This window comes from Crinia signifera, chromosome 4 (assembly GCF_055691185.1).
Source record: "Crinia signifera chromosome 4, ASM5569118v1, whole genome shotgun sequence".
Classification (NCBI taxonomy): domain Eukaryota; kingdom Metazoa; phylum Chordata; class Amphibia; order Anura; family Myobatrachidae; genus Crinia; species Crinia signifera.
Window position 1 is genome coordinate 160,203,914 of NC_139220.1, and position 22,497 is coordinate 160,226,410.

Below are 22,497 nucleotides of genomic sequence, written 5' to 3' on the forward strand. Positions count from 1 at the left end.
ATTATGCTTAAAAAATACAATTTCCTTTCATGAGTGAACAAAATACAACATTCACTCATGAAAGGAGGCATTTTTTTATAGTACGAAAACTTTTTTTGTCTATTTTCTTCAGGACTTTTTTTTTTTTTTAAGCACACCAATAGAAGCCACCTAGCGCTATAATTTGTCAACGAAATATTGCAGATGAAGCAGCGGTCGGCTAGCCACATTATTTTAAATGGTAGACTTGTGATGCCGGTGTTGGGTCATATTGTTCAATTTGCGGCCACTAGCAACACAGATTTACCATTGCAACCTGTAGAGATGGTTTAAAAAATGTTCTATGTTTCCGCATCATAATTCTATGCAATTCATGTAATACTATATATATATTGTACTTCCATAGCATAACATTAACATAAATCTGCACACCTGTACATGGAGGGCCTGAAATAAACTCAGATGATTCGCAAACACTATTTTTCAAATCAATATGGGTGTCTTCATTCCACTCAGCAAAACGAAAAACAAATCCACATGTGTGTTAGTAGTAAATACTAGTAAACACACAGTATAATAATAAAAACATAGAAGGTTATCTGGATTTCCTAGAAAGTGGTATCCCAAACTCAAAGTCCAAATTCCCTAATAGTTCTGTATTGGTTTGAGGAAGTCAGTATATGTCCACCAAGTAATTCTACAAAAGGGCCCACAGTGATGGCTACAACAATGGAGCAAGCTATGGATAACAATTCACGTGTGTAATGTATATTTCATATGTGTTGAGGGCAGGGGCGGATTGGGGACCAAAAGTGGCCCTGGAAAATTTCTGGAAGCGGCCTCATGTGGGCAGCACCAAACCAAAATGGGCAGGGCCAGCATAGCAGTAGGCGGGGTTACTACATCAGTACTATCAGTGTTTCTACCTAATCATTAGTGTTGCAACGCCCAAGCAATTCAGCCATGGACACTGCAGGAAACAAGGCTGATTACTTTGAATACATACACTTAAAAATATGTATATAAAGTTTTCAGCCCATGTTTAATTCTGAACAATGGGAGGATGGAGAGCACTTCTCAGGGAGGGGGAACATGTTCAAGACAAAGATAAAGGGCTTTGCCCGAAACGTTGACACACTAGCTTGGTGTTTGACTTTTATTTCTTGAATCTGCCGCCGTGCAGTATTACAAAATCTTGGGAGTGCCATCCAGCTTTTTTGATATGGCCGGCACACCGTTTTTGACAGAAATAATACCCCAGTGCCTTTCCCAGGCTGTTTGTTGAAAACAGTCAATATGGAGCAGGAAGCAGGACGGCACTCACACGTTTTTTTCAGTAAATAAATAGACCAAACTGTATTAGATTTCAACGTTTCAAATCTTTATTTTTTTTGGTCAGTAAGTGTAAAACAAGCTGCCTTAAATAGGGCTTACAAACAGTGAAGATCACACTCACCTGGTGCAGCGTTGCGCCCATGTCCAGCCCGATGACTTCACTTCTGTCTCTACGGCTCGAGTCACTTGGACGCATAGTAACCGGAAGGATGCGTTCCACAGGTGGTTCCATGGAGAGCACTATACCCGAAAGTATGTGCTTCACTCAAGTTCCAAACCTCTGTATCATCATCCCTCCGTTATGTGTGGTTCTCAGAGTCCGAAGTGGGAGTTTTTGTCAATCAGGTTGATCGCTAGCTGCATCGGGTGTACAATCAAGGGTGGATTCGGTATATAAGCAATATGACAAGGAGATGCTTATAAAAAGTTTCAACAAAGTGAAAAAAAAACTTAACGTAACAGTACCAATATGCCCATTATACATTATGGCACACGCGGTAATGCCACATGCACATTATGCCACACATTACTGCCTATTTCACATTATGCCACACATTGTGATGTGCTTACACATTATGCCACACAACGTAATGCCCATTACACTTTTTGCCACACACCGTAATTCCCCTTACACAATATGCTGAACCCTTTAATGCCCATATGACATTATGCTATGCGTAATGTCCCAAGTACTCGTGCTTATACACATAATACCACCAGTAGTGCCCCTTTCACAATGCCCAGAGAAGTGCGTATTGCAGTATGCTTTCAGTACTGCTCACTGTGTAATCCAATCCTGTCTAGCCCTGAGCCCAGCAGAGCCTGCAGAGGCACTGAATTGATTTTCAAATATGGCCCCAGCTTTTGAGCCAATCAGAGCTTTTGGTCCGACAGGCAATCAATAACTGCAGCTGCTGGACCACATGATGTACCCACAGTGCAAATGGGCAAGGCACCACTGGCACACACCTAGTTATTGCCCTGCACAGCACCTAGTGCCCCTTATTCACATTACGATTCACAGTAGTGCCCATTACAAAAAATGTCCACAGTAGTTGCGCTGCTTATACATATAATGCCCAGAGTAGTAGAACCCTTACACACACACACACACACACACACATTATGTCCACAGTAGTTGTGCCTCTTACACATACAGTAATGCCCACTATTGGCCACAGTAGTAGCGCTGACTATACGTAACGCCCACACCAGTTGCAGAAAGTCTTAGGGCTGATTATATGTAATGCCCACAACAGTTGCTGACACTAGTAGCGCTGCCTATACATATGCCCACATCAGTTTCCGACAGTAGTAGCACTGCTTAAACCCAATGCCCACTCCAGTTGCTGACAGTAGTAGCACTTGCTTTTACTTAATGCTCACACCAGTTTCTGACAGTAGTAGGGCTGCTTTTAGCGAATGCTCACACCAGTGTCAGACAGTAGTAGCGCTGCTTATAACTAATGTCCACATCAGTTGCCGACAGAAGTAACTATGCATAATGCCCACACCAGTTGCCGACAGTAGTAGCGCTGTTTATACCTAACACCCACACCAGTTGCCGACAGTAGTAGTGCTGCTTAACACCCACACCAGATGCAGACAGGAGTAGCGTTGCTTATGCATAATGCTTACACCAGTTGGCAACACTAGTAGCGCTGCATATATATATAACGCTCACACCAGTTGCCGACGGTAGTATTGCTGCCTATACATAACGCTCACACCAGTTGCCGATGGTGGTAGCGCTGCCTATATGTAATGCCCACACCAGTTTCCGACAGTAGTAGCACTGCCTATATGCAACGCCCACATCAGTTGCCATGTTGCGGGCGGCTGCAGCCGGGTGGGTGGGCAGGAGCAGTGCAAGATTAAGGCTCTGGAGCTGAAATTTATAAAAGGCCTATTACTGACTGTGCCGCCACAGGGGGTGTGACTACTGATATGTGGGGGTGGTCTGTGTCCCACTCACCTTTCTTCACACACCTCAATCACCCTCCCCTCTACTTAGAGGGTCCGTCAAATTGCTCACAACAGGGAACATCAAGCAGTGTATACTGTATGCCCAATATGCAATGCCTGCGGTTGCTAATGATGTCGTTAGGTTTGTTGTGTTGCACATCAAAATTGACAATATCACCAGGGACTAATTAAGGACAGAACCGTGATCATTCCATCCTTCATTAACATTGCTCAATGTGTACCCAGGTTCCAATCTGTCATCATATTCGCTGGGTACACATCGCTTCACTGTACCCAGCCTTTAATAAAGTTGACTCTGAACCCCAGCACTGTCCCCTTAGGGGCACAAGAGAAAAAGTGAGTGGAGTGAACGACAAAGAGTGTCAGGGAGATAGAGAAAAGGGGGGGGGGGGAAATGGGATAAGGAGAGAGCAAGAGACAGATAGAAAGTAGGTGTCAGAGAGAGAGTGTGTCAGTGAGAGAGAGGAGTGAATAAGAGAAAAAGGGTGTCACTGCAAGAAAGATAGACAGAGGGTGTCAGTGAGAGAGAGGGAGTCAGTGCAAGAGACAATGGGGCGCATTTATCATTCATGTGCGATGCTGGCGTGGTGACATCGCCGGGCATTGCATTGCAGTTGCTTTTAAAACCGCCGGGATGTATCATTATGGGGACGCAGGGACAGGGCTCCGAAAGGAGCCCGTCCCTCCGATACCCAGAGCCGGAAGTCGGGGGGTGTGCGGTTATGCGCTGACCCCACGACCACACTGCCCAGCTCGGCAGTGCAATCCCGCAGCCATAGGCTGCAATGGGCTATCGCCATATCAGAATGGCGATAGCCCAGGGATGCGAAGCCGGGCTGCCCAATGTTAATACATCGGGCAGCTTCGCATCCCCCATAGAAACCTATGGGGGATGCGGCCGGCGGTGGTACAGGGGGGATCACAGCAGGGATCGGAGATCCTTGCTGCGGTCCCCCTTTGATACATTTAGGAGATACTTAATATTTGCTGTTAAACCCCGAAAACTGGTGTTTTCGGGGATTTAGCCGCAAATATGGTTTGATAAATGGGCCCCAATGAGAGAAAGAGAGGATAGTGAGTAAGGGAGATAAGTTATCAGGGAGAGAGGGGGAGCAAGCAGGAGAGAGTGTGTCAGGGAGAGAGAGTGAGGGGGATTAAGAAAATGTGTCAGAGGGAGATAGAGAGGGAGGAGAGACAGTGATAGGTAGTGAGTGTCAGGGAGAGAGCGCGTGTCAAGGAGAGAGAGAGTGTGTGTCAGTGAGATAAAGAGGGCAAGACAAAGAGCTATAAAGAGAGGTGAGATGGAGGGGAATGAGATAGGGTTGAGAGAAAGAGAAGGGGGAAGGGGAAAAGAACAGGAGATAGAGAGGGGCAGGGGGAGACAAAAAGTAGAGAAACAGCAGGGGAGAGAGGGGGTGGGTGACAGATTACAGGAGAGATAGAGAGAAAAAAGGAGAGAGAAAAGGGTACAGGGAGCGATGGGGTGGGGGAATGAAAAACATTATGGAGAGAGGAGAGGGGGAGGGGAACTAAGATAGGGACAGAGATAGAGGGGTAGGGGGGGGTGAGGCAGTGGGGCAAGCAGGGAAAGAAGAGAGGTGGAGGATGAAGAGCATTGGTCTGAAAGGGTTTTGACGGGCATAATTTTGTCCCTTCTAATTCCCCCCCGTACAAGTGGCACTGTGTACCTCTGGCAGTGGCAGGTCTCGTTCTCAACAGCATCAGCAGTGACGGGTCTTCCATTTATCAGCCGTTAGCGCTGGGTTTCCCATTCTCCCTTTCATCACCAGCAGTGACTTGTCTCTTGTACACTGGCAGTAGTGCCGGGTCTCCTGCTAAGGGGTGCCGGCAATGTTTGGAGCTGGACTGATTTTCTGTTTGGCGCTGGATGTCCTGTTCAGTGGTGGGTTTCCTGTGCTGTACTGCAGGTAGCGCTTGGTCTCTCCCCTCTCGGTGCCAGCAGTGGCGGGTATCACCTGTGCTGTTGAAGAGACAAGGACCCATTTATCATATAATATATGCGGCTAATTCCCTTAGCAGCACATATTAAGTATCACAAGAATATATGTAGGCGGGACCGCAACAGGAATCTCCGATCCCTGCTGCGGTCCCTCCTGCTCCGTAAGTTACTATGGTGGATGCGAAGCTTCCCAATGTATCAACATTGGGCAGCATCACAGTGGGTCCAGGGGCTACCGCCACTCTGAGATGGCGGTAGCCCATGGGCTACAGACCGCACTGCCCCGCAGGAAGCAGGGTCGGTCGTGGGTCAGTGCTAACCGTGCATGTACAGACCCGGGCCGGCACCCAACGATGAAAAGCGCAGGGACGGGTTCCTTTCTGAGTCCCTGTGTCTGCAGGACACAAAGGATTGCATATTGCACTGCGATCCTGGGTGGTAAATGCCACACAGATCCCATTGCAAATGCGGTCCAATAATGAATGGACCCCAAAGAGAGAGAGAGAGAGAGGGAGGGAGAGAGAGAGGGAGGGAGAGAGAGGGAGAGAGAGAGTGAGGGAGAGATGGGGGACAGGGAGAGAGAAGGAGGGGGGAGGGGCAGGGGAGAGAGGGAGAAACAGAGGAAGGAAGGGACACTACCTTAACAATCTACTTAAGCTTCAGCACAGGTCTCTGGAGGGGGCGGGCACTTCAGACATTAGGCTCCTCCCCCACTGTGTTTTGCCCTGCTGTCAGCTAGGTAGAGTTTGCAGGCTGGGGAAATAATTACTGCAGTGTGGGCCTAGGGCCCCTTGAAGACTGCCCATCTGTAATCAGTCCATGCTCCAGGCTGAGGACAAGCTAGTCACTGCTAAATAGCCGTGAAAGTGGACTTCACACTTAAGTCTGTGTAACATGTGGCTGCTATTTACGCTGTTACGGAGCAGCTTAACCTGTGACTGCTGTCTGCTCCAGTCCTGGCCTGGGGATGTACTGCAGAGTCTCTCCGATGTTATCGAGCTGGCAGCTGTGTGACATCATTTGTTGCGACGGCGGAGGCGGCGCTGAGCCACAGGGAGCATGGATGCCGGTATTTCCTTCATCAGCGCTGGGGACGGGTGGGAGTGTTGTTGGTGCCAGAGGGGGTGGGGCCTAGAACACGACAGTCTGCTGTACTAGCAGCAAGCAATAGAAAAAATCCTGTATAAGCAGTGAAGGCATCTGCGGATGCTTAGGCCTATTTTGCAGGTTCAGGGCCGCCATTGTTAACTCGGCCCTGGGAAGGCGTCAGGAGGACAGAGCACGGAGTGGAGTACCCGTCACGGGCGGGGGAAGATTTCGGTTTGCGGGCAGCTGCAGCCGGGTGGGTGGGCAGGCGCCGAGCAGCAGCAGCACACAGTCAGGTATCATTTGCGGTGCGCGCTGCCGCCCTGTACCCCGTCAGCGCCCATAGCTTGTGCTCCACCGGCTCAGCCCTCCCTATGCCCCTGCTTATACATAACGTTCACACCAGATGCAGACAGTAGTAGCGCTGCTTATACCTAATACCCACGCCAGTTGCCGACAGTACTATGCTGCTTTTACAGATGGACCCAGTCTCAGCCTTTGCATACGTGGACATGCAAGCATCTTGGATGCTCGCATGTCCAGTGCCGGGAATGGGGGGGAGCATCGGATACGCACACATGCCAGAATACCCAGCACACAGCGGCGATTGGTGTGCAGGGGATGGGTGCAATGAGAATGGCTCCATCTGGACAATGCCCACACTGGGATGCAGTTTAAATCCTGGCGGTCGGGATCCTGGCGTTCAGAATCCCGACGCTGGAATCCCGACCGCCGAAATCCAGACACTTTCTCCCTCCGTGGGTGTCCACGACACCCCTGGAGGGAGAATAAATTAGCGTGCCGAGCGAAGCGAGCCCGCAAGGGGGGGCGATCCACGTCCCCCCCTTGTTGGGATATCGGCGGTCGGGATTCCGGCGTCGGGATTTTGAACGCCGGGATCCCGACCGCCGGGATTTCATACTGAATCCCCCACACCATTTGCTGACAGGATTACTCCCTCTCACACACTTTTTTTTACCTTAAAATCTGTCTGGCAGCCCATTCTCTCCTTTCATCAGCCCTGCTGTGCTCCACTGTAGCTCCGCCCCCTCGTCCCGTGTGGCTCCGCCCATCTGTTCAATCACTGCTGACACTGGTGGCCGTATAGTTAAAGGGGGGTTGGGAGTTGGCTGAGAAGGAATTCAACCTCAGCCTTATGTTGCTGGCACTGCTGCCTGTCATGCAGTGTGACAGGCAGCAGCAGCCACAAAGAACAGCAGCCAGGAAGCAGAGCAGGAAGAGCGTCCTGCATGGGGTTCTCTGCTCCTCCACTTGCTGACTCCACTGGTCACGGAGGACTCCTTTGATGCTGTGCTGCAGCCCAATCCTCCTACAGCAGCTCCGCTGTCAGTGTCTTCGCAGCTGCAGCTCCACCAGCTGATGAGCTGCTGCTGGTGATCACTCCGGCTGGCCTCCATGCTCCTCAGTCAGTCTACAGGTACAAATGCGCGCTGGATGGGAAACAGGAACAGGGGCAGGTACTTGTTGAAACTGCTTCCGGGCCGGCCACTGCTACCCATAACTCCGCAGTGGCCGGCCCCTTGTTTCCTGCAGTGCTAGTTGCTACCATCACATACATTCGCGATGGGGCACTGAGGGATTCAGTTATTCTCCTGTGACCTGGATTCAGTGTCACCTGCACTTTTAGGCCTCAGGGGCGGCCGGCCTCCCGGGAAACTTCCCGGTGACTTCAATGGCCAATCCGCCCCTGGTTGAGGGGTATTTGGATGACAATGTCTAGGTCAACATGCATAAGGTCTACATGGCAGTGGTAGACACATGAAAAGGTCAACCATGAGTTTTTCGCAATATTTTCCATTTTTTTGGACCGCCATACTTTACCATCTATAAGAACTCCGATTGGCCCAATGTGAAAGTGCTCAGGTGTCAACATTGACACCAAGAAAAGTGGAAAACTCATGTTGACTTTTTCAAGTGTTGACATTTTCAGAGTATACCTTTTGTCAGTCAACCTTGTGCATGTTGACCTTTTGGTGCCGATCTATTTACTGCTGACCTAGACTTTGTCTGTGAGCTGATCCACACCCATGTTTGGCGGGGGGGGGTCACCATACTAAGCCTTGCAGAGAGAGAGAGAAAGTACACACCAGCCAGCTCCTAACAGTCACTTTTCAAACAGCGGAAAAGTACCAGTCAATCTGCCCCATACTGCCATGTTGAAGACTGTTTACTTTATCTATGTCAACAGCTTAGTACCTTTCCCCTTTAATCTGTTAGGGCAATTCCCCAGGGGAGTAGAAAATGGGGAGTATAGGCCAGTCATTGTGTTGACAAGTACATGTATATGGTCACCAATTTACAAGAATGAATAAAACAGTCCTGCCCTGTATACACAATGAACAGTATATTGATATATTCTGGTGGCTGATCAGCCCACCTCTAAGTATGGTACTAAAAAGGTCATACATCAATTGTCTTGTGCTATCATATTTTTTTTAAGTTGTGTGGGGTTTTTTTGGGCAATGTAGTTTGGTTTTGTTAACTGTATGTTACGTTGGAAAGTCTAGTAAAGGTGCAAATACACGGTGCAATTTGAGTTTCTGATTTTGACTGTACAGTCAAAATCTTAAGCACTGCAAGGTTTGCTGGAAAGCTATCTTATTTTTGCCCATGGAAAATCTGAGGTGTGAAGCGTGCCCCTATGTATTGTGTAATGCTCCTTTACTGCTCTCATCATGCGTCTCACACTGTTTATTAATGAGAATAATGTCCTTTGATTGCTTTCTTTACAATAGCATTACATTCGGCGAAGAATTGGTATGTGTTACAAGTGCATCTAAGAAGGAAGGGGATGTCAGAGTAAAGATGTACTATGGTACTGAAACCGTGAAAGAAGCTGGAACCTTCTCCTACAGAAGTAACCCTGTTATTCATCAATTTAGCCCTGATCAAAGTTTTGCCAGGTATTTCCTTTATTAACTTCCTTGTAATCCAAGTCTTTCATTATTCATTTGTAATTGCTAAAATCCCTTTTTGTTCACTTTCTGAGAGGTTGGTTTGGACTCAGTGAATGAGAGTGTTTACTGACAAAAAGTGTTTTATCTTGGTATTTTATAATTCTTAACTTTAAAAAAAAAAAAAAATTAATGCACAGAAGCTAAACTTTTTGGTGTGTGTGTATGTATGTATATATATATGTGTGTGTGTGTGTGTGTGTGTGTGTGTGTGTGTGTGTGTATATGAATGTTATTTGTGTACGTAAATTAAATAAAAAATCTTTGTTTTATGGTGTCTGCAAAGTCTATTTTTTTATTATTTGAAGGATCTTTATTTTATTTCTTTAGAAGCGCCACATTAACATTTTTATTTTTTTGCGGTAATTTCCCATGATGCATTTTTTTCCTCACTGTTTATTCTACCCATGATTCAACTCAGTTCTTACCCATGATTCACCTCTTCTTCCTCACTCCTTCATTTGGCCTTTGAGGAGACACAGCATTAGTGGTCTGCTGATTTGGAATGGTTTTTTTAGGCTAAATTGCGTTTTTCTGCATTTCTCTGCAATATTTAAACACTGCCTATATTTACTCCTCGTACGTCACATTAGTCAATGCTCGCCGTCAGGGGCGGCGAGCAGCTGACATGTTTAATTGGGTGAGCAGGAGGCATGGTGACGAGTGAAAAATATGGGGATGCAGTGTAAATCCCGGCGGTCGGGATCCCGGCGTTCAGAATCCCGACGCCGGAATCCCGATCGCCGAAATCCCGACACTTTCTCCCTCCAGGGGTGTCCACGACACCCCTGGAGGGAGAATAAATTAGCGTGCCGAGCGTAGCGAGGCACCGGGCCTGCTGCGTGGCGAGCGCAGCGAGCCCGCAAGGGGGGGCAATCCACGTGTCCCCCCCTTGTCGGGATTTCGGCGATCGGGATTCTGAATGCCGGGATCATGACCGCCGGGATTTAATACTGATTCCAAAATATGTACGCTGTGCCGCGCTCGCCGGAGCATTGAATACTGCCCATAGTTTAATTCATTTTTCGGAATAGGACATGTACAATCACATCTATTGGCCATGCTTAATGTTTCTATTTAAATACCTCAGAAACCATTATTTATTGGGAGGGTTGTCCCAGGATTACTTTCAATCAACTTGTGGTTTATTGAATCTCCCTTATCAGAGTTTTTGAGTGTCCTAGGCAGTGATGCTCTATTAATGGTGCGTTATGATAAAGTATTAGGGTAAAATGTATCAATGCTGACTCTTTTTAAAGAAAAAACAGTTAATTTAAAGATAAATTGCACCAAACAGATGTTTTACTTATAAACCTTCCTGGTACTTATATGTTAGTTGGGCTCCCACTAAGCTATTTGCTTAGTTTCCGCTACACTCACCACGCTTCAGCCTCGGTGGCTCGCTGCGCTCCCCACACTTTATAAAATCAACTCTATGCCGACATGGATAGTGGGGGTATGAGCGTTCTAACTATAGTGGGCGCCCAACTAACATGTAAGTAAGTAAGTACTCCTTTGTAAAAGGCACCTAATCGCAGAAGAATTCATGGTACTTGTTTCCTAGCACGGCCACAATCGTATGGATCGTGTACCTTTAAGTTAAGGTACACGATCCATACGATGGACCCGATTTCCTTTGAAATCAGGTCCATTTTGCCAGCTAGGAGACAATATCGGGGGCATCGCGTCGGTCGGGACCATTAACATTGGTCCCGACGCGATGCCCCCGATATTTCCATAGACTTCAATGTTAAAAAATATTTTAACATTGAAATCGTGTCGGGAAAGGTAAAATATCGGGGGCATCGCGTCGGTCGGGACCATAGGCTTCAATGTTAAAAGATTTTTTAACATTGAAATCGTGAAAAAATTTGAAAAATGTGAAATGGGCCAATATGACCCATTTCACATTATAGATGTCCCCGTCGTCACCCCACGATAGACGCCAACCCGAAGCGTGGCGAGCGCAGCGAGCCCGCGAGGGGCGGCGGTGCGCGTCCTCCGACCTTTTCATTCCCCTACTATCCACGTCGGCGTGGAGTTGAGAATAGAATAGTGTGGCGAGCGCAGCGAGCCACCGTGCCCGAAGCGTGGCGAGCGCAGCGCGCCCCGCGAGGGGACGCATATAACTTCACAGGTATACGCGTCCCCTCGCGGGGCTCGCTGCGCTCGCCACGCTTCGGGCTCGGTGGCTCGCTGCGCTCGCCACACTATTCTATTCTCAACTCCACGCCGACGTGGATAGTAGGGGAATGAAAAGGTCGGAAGACGCGCACCGACGCCCCTCGCGGGCTCGCTGCGCTCGCCACGCTTCGGGATGGCGTCTATCGTGGGGTGGGGTGTACGCCGTGAAATTTGGGGGGGTTGGGAATATTTTACATTGAATCCAATGTAAAATCGGGTCCCAGGGACCCGATTTACATTTCATTCAATGAAAAAATCGGGTCGAAAATCGGTCGGTCGCGTCGATCGCATCGCATGCGACCAAATCGCATGCGATGCGATCGACCCGATTTTTCCGACACGACCACCCCGATGTAAATCGGTGTGGCCGTGCTAGGAAACAAGTACCGAATTCATAGAGTTCATAATGTTGAGAGCAATCTGTTCTCTGTGTATATGACCAGGTTTAATAAGTAGGTAGCATTAATTAATATGTTTTAATTGTTTGGACCTCCCTTCTACGATTATCCATTTATAACCTACTCCTAATATATACGGTCATTGAACAGATTTTTGTTTTTTTTTTAACCTAATTTTCCGGTAACATGTTCACTTGTCATTTACACAGAATCATTATGACTGTTTAGCCGGCAATGATTTGCACAAAAAGCATACCATACCAGCAAACAGGTCTACATTGTAATGTCCTGTCACATATCTAGCATTTTGTTTTGTTTTTTAACTTCTGTTGGGCAAACCGTATATTGAAATTTATCAGTAGAACTTAAATGTTTAGGTTACCATTGTAACTGTGGCTATTTTTGTTGTTATAGTGGAGGAAGAAATATCACCGTTTCAGGGAAAGGCTTCAATCTTGTTCAGAGTTTCAGCATGATGGCCACATGGAGATCAAACAGGCAGAAAAGACAGGTGGATGGGAATGATTTGCAATTGGTGAGTAACCTTGTATCACATCATCTCTACAGAGATAAGCATCAATGCAATACAAATCTTTTGGAAAGTAAGTGAATAATAGTAAAACTAACTTCAGCATAAACAACATATTCATTGCTCTGTCAGCCCCCATCCTTTCAATATAGATAATTAAATATATGCAAACATTGGGCCTAATTCAGCGTGGATGGCTAATGAAAGAAAAAGCCGTTTCCTGCCACAATCTACCAGAAAGAAAGAATAAACGCCCCTGGCAAATAGAGATGCATTCTGCAAAAAAGAAAAAAAAATTCCATCGGAGTAAGTCTAAAAGACTTCCACTAACCAGGCTGGAAGTGGTCATCATTGACGCCAGAGAACCACCCCAAAAACGCTGTGGCACACCTGCCTTTTCACAAACACACCCAAAAAACACCATGTTTCCACCCCTAAACGGTGGCTTCCTGTCAATCAAAATTCGACTGATAATGCATATAGATATTTATTTGCAATATTCATGCACAATAATCTGTCATACTGCAGATTCTCTAATTAGCGATCCATCCTGAATTAGGCCCATTGTTTTTTAAGAAAAGAGAGCTTTCTTTATTTCATTTTATTAGGAATTTGCTTTAGCCTAAAGTAGATCTGCAGGATTTTTTGTTTGTTTTTTTAGTGATTTCATGACAAGATTTTTAGAATTCCATTGGCTGCATTTACTTGGCTCTTATTTGGCTTTTTCCTAGACGAAACATTGCCGTATGTTCAGCTCTAAAGCCCCATACACACAGGGTGATCTTACTTTTCCCAGTGTGCTAAGCGATGTAGGGCAGGCAATTTGACTGGCGACTAGATCGCGCACACACACAGTGTTCTTTATGCACATGCAGACGATCTATCTGGATCTTGACTGCATGTGCTTAAGATCTGAGCAGGTGATGGCGGCGTGCAGATCAGTGTTTCGCCATCGCTATGGGGTGTACACATGGGGCAATGTGTGCTTAACTTCTAAGATATCTAGACAGATCGCTTAGAAAACCGCAAAGAATCGCCCTGTGTATATGCCCCCTTACACAGCATTAAATGTTGCCAATAGTAGTCTTATTCATGCAAAATATTTTATTTGTTAAATTTAGCATACCTCCCAACTGTCCTGAATTTCACAGTACAGTCCTGGGTATTGGGGCTGTCCCACCCAGGGGCTGCATTATCCCATGGTGAGGAAGTACTTGGAAGTCCCACTGTCATTCATAACTCTGCTTAGCAGCGGTGAATAAATCCTTTGTGCATGCCAGCAGCTCACAGGGCACTATGCATTGCCCCCAACAGTGACCTCAAACAGGAAGTGGCTTGTGATAGCATCAATATTATGAAGCCATGCCCCTTTTGCTGAGGCCACACACCCTTTTGGTGCTGGCTCACAGCTGTATTACTACTGCTAAATAGCCCCGATGCCAGCACTTATCAGGGATTATGCTTTGGGTGCCTTAAGCTGCCCTACAGAGTGTCGTTAACACATAGGTCCTGAAACTTATTCCGGATCCCATGTACTTTCCCACAATAGCAGCACATTTTTCATCTAAAAAGAAAAACGGAATTTAATAGTATATCTGGATATCAAAGGGCTAAAATCGTAAAATTAGTCTGTTGTTTTTTTTTATTGGGGGGGGGGGGGGGGGGGTGAGACACCACACACACACACACACACACACACACACACACACACACACACACACACACACACACACACACACGAACTAATAGGTTACCCAACATACTGTGGAGGGAGTCTGGAACCAAGCCAAACATTTATTCTTAAAAAGAGATTGAGGATCTTGAAGGAGCCATTGCATAATTTTTTATTCTACATAATAATTATTTTTTGCCTTTGTGTTGGCAATCTAGTACATTTCTAATAAAGCATTTGTAAAGCCCAAATATGGCCAATACACCATATTACTGTTCCCATGGAGCATATGAAGAAAAAATGGTTCTGTGCCCAACCAATTTATATAATTTAGTTGACATTATATTGTGTTATAGAACATGCTGTCTGTTGTCCTGTACACAGGACTAGTCGCTCAACAGCTGACTCTAAAGCCAAATGTATAAATACCAAACTGGATATCGTCGCTCCTTCTCTCTTTCAGTAACTCTGTGGTAACATTCACTCTTCAAGTTCATCGTTTTACTGTAGTCATTTATTTTACTGAACAATATTTATTCAAAGTTCCGTCTCGTATGTAGTTATACAATGTGCAATTTTAGTGAGATCAACATTTTTCCTTTACTCTTTACAGATTGAAAAGCAAGACATCCTTGAAAGAGTCAATGACACAGTAATAATATTCGCTTCTCCTAAAGTCCCAGAGCATTACCAGGCCTCTGGGGTTGTTTCTGTGATTAAAATGGATGGGTACGAGACACCTCTGCAAACAACTGATCTCTCTTTTATTTATGTCGATGATCCCACGTTTGATAACTTTACAGATGGCATCAAGAAGCAAGTGAACAATCTCATTAATGCCAAGGTAACGGGGCTCATTACATTGGTCAGGTGATAGATTGTTTTGTTCAAATGTAGGCCCATGTGTATTGTAGAATTAGTTTATATTTTGTTCGGTTTTCATATTATTGTATTGCTTGTATTTTATGTTTTAATAAATAGGTTTTTAGTTATTGAGTTAAGATATTAAGGTTTTGTGTCTGCATTGCACCAAACCACATGTCAGTCTTTGGATGAAAAGAATAGTTAACTACAGTGTGTACAAAGTCCAGCATTCCACCTGATAATGATTTAGTTTGCTTGTAGTGCCACCTAGTGTTCTGATTTTATTTTTACTTTGCCACATGGTTATTTATTTCTGACTCAATATAGCAATTTAAACAGACCTATTTGTCAGTGTGTGGTCACTGGACAGTTTAATGAAACGGTTTAGAAATTTTCACTAATATTACAAGACAAAATAAAAGCAGAAATTTACAATAAAAATGTTACTGAAGACAGACACTAGGAACGGGGTGACACATTTTTTAATTACACATTTAATCCCAAATGCCCATGTGATCCCAAATAATAATCTGCCAAACCACACAATCTTTAAATTAGAGAGTGGGCATGAGCGCTGCCTTATCTGTTTAGGTGTTCAAAGTGTCAGATAATAAAGAAATAGGACTGAGTGGTCACGTCAATTACCATCTTTTCTAAATAAAAACGTGAGGTAAAATAATGGGTGTACATACATAAAGAAAAGGACAAGATGGGAATTGTAGTCAAAAGTACAGTGAGGGTGGGTATCGTTCGGATACTGTATATGGGGATTGGTTCCGTGGAACTTGTATTGAGGGCTTACGTGGTGTTTGCAACACCTATTTCATTTATATTATATGTTAACTCCCAGTCTCGATCTTGAGTATATTCCACAATCTCTAATCTATGGTCTTTACCTGTTTTTTATATTACAATGCATCATTATATATTATTACAACAATGGTCCATTCATCAGCACAATGCAGATAACTTTATGTGCTGTGGAAGGATCTCGTGCAAACTGGAGTTGACGTGGGGCCATGTGATTTATAACCACACAGTAAACTTCTACATCTAAAATGTGCACATGGGACAGTGAAAGCTGGTTTCAATACAATAATGGACATTTGCCATATATTTTTGTTCGAAGGAAGGTTAGATTATTGACTTTCTCTGTTCATTCTCTAGGGATATAATCTTAATCGTGCAATGACCATACAAGAGGCTAAAGCATTTGTTGGTGAAGGTGTCTGCAAGATAAATACGCTCACCAACACAGACTTGTACTGCGTCCCACCAGAAGAGCAACCTCAGCCCAGGAGACGCCACAAAAGGGACACCTCTGACAACTTACCCGAGTTCACAGTATGTTCTGCTTTTCTCCAAGCATGCATGTAGATCTTGTTTTCTGTGGCCATGGGACTACTTTATTTGTCACATGGCAGAATGAACCTTCAGATGGATTGACCAATTAGACTATAACAGTATTGCTGATGTATTAAGGCATTGTAAATCTAAATGGGAATATGTTTATGCATTAAATTGCCAAAAATTCTGATCCCAAAGGGCACAATACTTGTTCAGTCTATTTTGATCAAATTAACACTTTATAGTAATATTTGTTTCACAAACTTTTTTTTTTTAACCAGTCCTATTCTATTACATGTACATGCTTAAATGGTTTTATTTTAATTTATTTCATTTTTTTTTAATGTTTATCCTACTTAGGTTCAATTTGGAAACAGAGAATGGGTCCTGGGAAAGGTAGAATATGGACAGACACCAGCAATTCCCCTAAACATAATTATTCCAGTGGTCCTCATACCAATGATTTTAATTATTGCCATTTCTATTTATTTCTACCGGTATGTAATGTCTCAGCTTTTCTAGCTAGAAGGGGGATTCATTGTTGCATCACGATTTTAATAAGGTCTAGGTCAAGAAGTGCAAATTACTCTCTAATCAAATCACACATTCAATTGAGTCTATATAGTACAAATCTGTAGTATACAGTCTTGCCTGCACAGTCTATTTTCCTATTCGATTTCGATGCCGCGGGGCCGCTCATCGGGATCGAATAGGATTCAAATGTATTTTCATTCATTTTGATTTGGCTTATAATGTCTAATGGAAAAATAGACTACATCGAACCATGTGTACGCTCTTACACTAATGAGCTGGTATCTAGGATGGTTACAGGCTCGCTGTACCATCATATCTGTAATGATGGGAGAAAAGAAAGCTGTATATCATACATATCAATCATATCTGTATGATGGGAGAAAAGAAAGCTGTATATGCTAAATGGAGCTTGCCTAAGATGGAGTACAGAAAATATAAGGTGGCTAATACATAAGGTTAATGTTTCTAGCACACAGAAAACTTTAAGTCAAAAATGTGTATAGCAATAAAGTTTTGCAGTAGACACAATCTGGTTGTGAACTGTAATCTGACTATAGTGCTTGTTAAAATGTCAGTGCACACAACATTATATATGCAGCTCTGCACAGGGCAGGCGACAGGGGGGTCAAAGGGGACACTCGTACCGGGCCCCGACCAGTTGAGGGGCCCCAATGCTTTGAATCACCTGTCTGGCTACTCGTACTAATGAGTTTAATGACACAACACACCAAACCACACAGCGCACAATGTGGCTAAATGGGAGCTGTATACATTTAGAAAGAGATTTACTAATTTTGTATATGAATTTTATTCATTGTCCATTAAGTATACATCATAGCTAACAAACTAAGGAAGGAAATCCTTACTATTTACAGCATGTAGTAAAATGATGCATTTGGTTAGTTATTTTGTGTTCAAGTTGTATCTTACTTATGACATTTGTGTTTAAAGGAGAAAGAGTCAACAGGCAGAGAGAGAATATGAAAAAGTGAAACAGCAGCTGGAAGGATTGGAGGAGAGTGTTAGAGACCGTTGCAAGAAGGAATTCACAGGTAAAACAATCTGTCTTTGTTGGGGAACTCTCTCTTATAACTTCACTTTCAACTGCACCCATGGCCATTGGGACTTCTGATGGTCCCGGGTGCTGTGGGGGTGTGGTTGTAGCCACAGAAAACGGTGAGCTACACACTGAGGGGTAGGCACAGGGCAGACCTAGTGAGGGTATTCCCACACTCCTACATATTCCAAGGCCTGGATGATACTACCCTCCACCCTCCATCATCTTCAGCTAGGTGGCCCAAATTGTACACTTTCTTTTTTTCATAATAAATTAGATTGCTGGATAGAGATCTGTAGAGGGATACAGATATATATCTACAGTTAGATGTAAATATACTGGTAATTAGTTGGCCGATAGATCAGTTAATATGAAGTTCCACTGGGCTTGGGACTGATGTAATAGCACTACTTGACTAAAATGTAAACTTACCAATTTTTTTATGAATCCTCTTAAAAACGAAACATTTAATGTTATTTGCCAGTTTTGTTTACACTGAATCAACAACTTTATAATGAATCTTAATATTGAATGCTTCAAAATCTTCTTTGGTCAATGTCTTTATTTAACAATCTGTATGCGTTGTTGTTTTCAGATCTTATGATAGAGATGGAGGACCAAACCAGTGATCTGAATGAAGCTGGAATTCCAGTTCTGGACTACAAAATGTACACGGACAGAGTTTTCTTCTGGCCCTCTAAGGATGGAGAGAAAGATGTAATGATCACTGGAAAACTGGATATTCCAGAAGCCAGGAGACAGACTGTAGAGCAGGCACTCAACCAGTTTTCTAACCTTCTCAACAGCAAATCCTTCCTCACTATTGTGAGTATTCCTTATGTGTCTGTCTTATTGTCATACCAGTTACGCAACTGTATAATTCTGAAGTTTACATTTATATGGCTTACTTAATCCTCAGCTATGCTAACTACTGTCCATCTATTTAGTATTTTAATCGCTGTCATTTTTTCTTAGTTTATCCACACACTGGAAAAGCAGAAGGACTTCTCTGCCAGGGAAAAGCTTTATTTTGCATCCCTGCTTACAGTTGCTTTGCATGGAAAGCTAGAATACTATACTGATATTATGAACACCTTATTCGTGGAATTGATGGAGCAGTATGTGGCTAAGAATCCGAAGCTTATGCTGAGAAGGTAAGGGAACGTCTGGCTCATTTATATGTGCACATGTGACTAATACCCTGCAATGCTTTACACCACAGGTTCTCAAAGTTAGTCCTCAGGACCCCACACAGTGCATGTTTTACAGGTCTCCTCACAGAATCAAATGAAATAATTAGCTCCACCTGTGGATTTTTAAAAATATATCAGTCAGTAATGAGTGCACCTGTAGGTTAAACTGTGTGGGGACTGAGTTTAAGAACCTGTGCTTTACACTAACTCTGGAGATCAGGCTCACTGACAGACAGCATGGCCACCAGTCTAATCTGGCCTCTCTTTATTTTGCACAATGCATCAAACGTATAAGCATGGCTCATTGGCTTGGTCAGGCTCCGTGTGTTGCATGCTTTTTATGATACTTTCCATGCCAATATTTTTGAAACCTTTATGTTTGCAGAATCCCATATTTGATGTTACATTGTATAAAATGTATACAAAATTATTCTCCTCACTTTCACCACATACATTGATGCCGAAATCTGTATTCATTTAGCCATCCCTTCTTCCAACTGCGAGTCTTCATTGGTGTCATGCATGACTCATGGATGTGATGTTTCATTAGTGGGCATAATGTACAAGTATTTATAGCTTTAGTATATATGCAAATCCAATGGTTATATTGTTTCTTATGTTCACAGATCAGAAACCGTTGTTGAGCGGATGCTTTCCAACTGGATGTCCATTTGTTTATATCAATATCTGAAGGTAAATGACTGTGTTGTGGTGTATATGAGGATGATAGCTTGCAGAACATGTGGAGTGTATGTTCCTGCTTGCCCGGAACACAGGGCATAAGGATTTGGCTGGTTAACAATACCATTAAAAATATATATGCCTATATACATTTTGCCTACTGTTTTTCTTTTTTTATTTCGAATGCAGGACACAGCTGGCGAACATCTATACAAACTCTTCAAGGCAATCAAACACCAAGTGGAGAAGGGGCCTGTGGATGCAGTGCAAATTAAAGCCAAATACACTCTGAATGACACAGGATTGCTGGGCGACGATGTAGAATACTCACAGTTGGTAAGTGTGCTCTTTTATTTTAAATTGGAAAGAATGCAATTGCATAGATGGCACAGTGAGTTTGTGCTGTCAGAGCAATCATTTTGAATTGAACCTCAGAGAGCATCAGATGCCTGTTCTTTCTGAATTACTATAGAGGGCAGCTAAGGTGTATCTGGATAATTTGAGTGAAAGTTCCCATCAAACAGTTCTTTTTTTAACAGTATTCCAATTGGAGTAAAATGTTTACATACAAACTAAAGTATCTGTAATGCTTAAGTCATCAGCAAATATTAATCCTGTGGGGCATATGTGCTTTGCTGCAATGATTACTAGTCCATATTGTAAATCATTTTTAACAAAAGTTCTCACTAGATGTACTAAAATTGTCGTGCAGGGACAGGTCTCCAGAACTTCTCTGCCAGCTAGTTGCATTCTGAACATTTTCATAGACGCCTCCGCAGATACCCCTTGGTGATGAAAGCACAAATTGGTCTTTTGCAGTGTCCTTGTATTCATCATTCACCAATATTGACTGCTGTCTGTGTTTACATTTTGCATGTATATGTTTTATTAGTCTTTATGCCACATTTAAGAATAGCAGCCAGTCAGATGTACATTTACTAAAATTAGAGTTTCAGAGGTGTGAGATGCTGCCACTAGCAACTAATATTCTATTTATCATTTATCTCAAATTGTGGGTCCTGACCACCTCAGCATGGGGTCAGACTTTATGTCCAGCCCCCCCCCCCCCCCTCCGCATTACCCACTACCTCCCTGTTACAATAGCGGTCACTTCTCTTCACTGACAACACATGTGGCGGGCATTCAGTAGTAACTTTCTAGGGGTCTCCTAATAATTTTATTGTCTGACGCGGTCACTGAGCAAAATAGTTTGAGCACCCCTGTTCTAGAGGATACTAGCTAAAATCTGGTTGCTAGGGGCAATATCTCACACTTCTAAAAACTCCCACCTTAGTAAATTTACCCCTCAGTGTTTGGCTGTTCTCCTGCCAATGTGATCATTTTGGAAATAGGCTTGTGTTGATTACCCAGTTGTTTTGTAGATATTTAGCTCCTTTATACTCTGATCTTTACATCATGTGTTTTGTGGTACTGTTCATACACTTGTGATCTCGGTGTTTTTTGCTTATAGATACCCCAAGGACTTTATCATTGTACCACTTGTTTCCATATAATTCACACTTATCATTGGTTTAATCTCATCAGAGCTCGCATAAACCAGTCCTAGTGAAAATGTAGAATTGTAGATCATTGCCGATTTCAGTAGTGATAACCAATGACTTATATCTCTTCTACAGACTGTTAACGTCATTGTTCAAGATGAGGGGTTGGAGCCGGTGCCAGTAAAAGTGTTAAACTGTGATACAATCACACAAGTTAAGGAGAAAATAGTTGATCAGGTTTACAAAAACCTTCCCTACACACATCGGCCTAAAGCGGACAGCTTAGCACTAGGTAAGTTTGTGTGGCTGTACACATTGTAGTGTTTATGAAGAGTTTTGTGTCCTTTGATTTTTTTTTTTCTCTAGTCTACATATTTTCTTTACACAGATGTGGCAACTTGGTTAATTCTGATTTACACATTGCGCATAAGGTGTGCTTCCAATCTTTTTTTTCCCGCAACCTATTTCAATAAACCACACCTGTATATGTATACAATATGAAATGGTATGTTAGTGTTTGAAAACACTGTAGCTTAGCATTTGATATACAGATACAGCTGCAGTCGCACACAGAATACAGGCATACTGCATATCATTTTAATCCGCATTCGATTCTTGTGCATCTCATTCCTCACTGCTTTGCAAATAAGACACATTTTACTTTAAAAAGTTGCATGAGAAATTGGTTGGTGCTACACAGCCACAGCGTGGCTAGATTTGCTGTGGAACATGCGCGGAAGCTAGATGTACGTGGACACATCTTTATATCATTTTACACAAGCTTTTACTGAAACTCGATGATCTTTCAGAGTGGAGACCTGGCTCAACAGCACAGATATTGTCAGACTTGGATGTAACCTCACAGAAAGAAGGCCGATGGAAACGGATTAATACACTAATGCATTACAATGTAAGCATGTTTTACCTCTAAAATAAATATTTTTTATCTGTCACTTCTAAAATAGTTAGTCATGTTTATTGCCTTATCTTTTCATTTGTGATCACCAAGGGTTCAGTTATACTAATTTGATTACCTGACAAATATCTACATTTTTATTGCACAGAAAATGATCATTCGCTATAATTTGAGTTCTATTTGTTCAACTCCCTAACCTCAGTATGCTTTTTCTGGCTACACTTTGTGTGGCACTACAAGTCTCCTCATGGTAGCACCTCTCATTACATAGAGTTAGGGCATGCAGTCTATGGCCCCTC

The 22,497-nt window shown here is 43.6% G+C and overlaps 1 protein-coding gene across 4 annotated transcripts in view; it reads left to right on the plus strand.

The window, feature by feature from the left end:
- PLXNB2 (plexin B2) overlaps positions 1 to 22,497 on the plus strand; it is a 199,550-nt gene that overhangs the window by 167,099 nt on the left and 9,954 nt on the right. For all 4 annotated transcript variants that reach the window (XM_083182863.1, XM_083182865.1, XM_083182864.1 and 1 more), the window contains 12 exons: positions 9,103 to 9,270; positions 12,318 to 12,438; positions 14,718 to 14,948; positions 16,136 to 16,312; positions 16,676 to 16,812; positions 17,801 to 17,901; positions 18,502 to 18,731; positions 18,882 to 19,060; positions 19,726 to 19,792; positions 19,970 to 20,116; positions 21,418 to 21,574; positions 22,092 to 22,192. In XM_083182863.1, the coding sequence (XP_083038989.1) occupies positions 9,103 to 9,270; positions 12,318 to 12,438; positions 14,718 to 14,948; positions 16,136 to 16,312; positions 16,676 to 16,812; positions 17,801 to 17,901; positions 18,502 to 18,731; positions 18,882 to 19,060; positions 19,726 to 19,792; positions 19,970 to 20,116; positions 21,418 to 21,574; positions 22,092 to 22,192 (1,816 nt within the window). The remainder of the gene's footprint in view (positions 1 to 9,102; positions 9,271 to 12,317; positions 12,439 to 14,717; positions 14,949 to 16,135; positions 16,313 to 16,675; positions 16,813 to 17,800; positions 17,902 to 18,501; positions 18,732 to 18,881; positions 19,061 to 19,725; positions 19,793 to 19,969; positions 20,117 to 21,417; positions 21,575 to 22,091; positions 22,193 to 22,497) is intronic.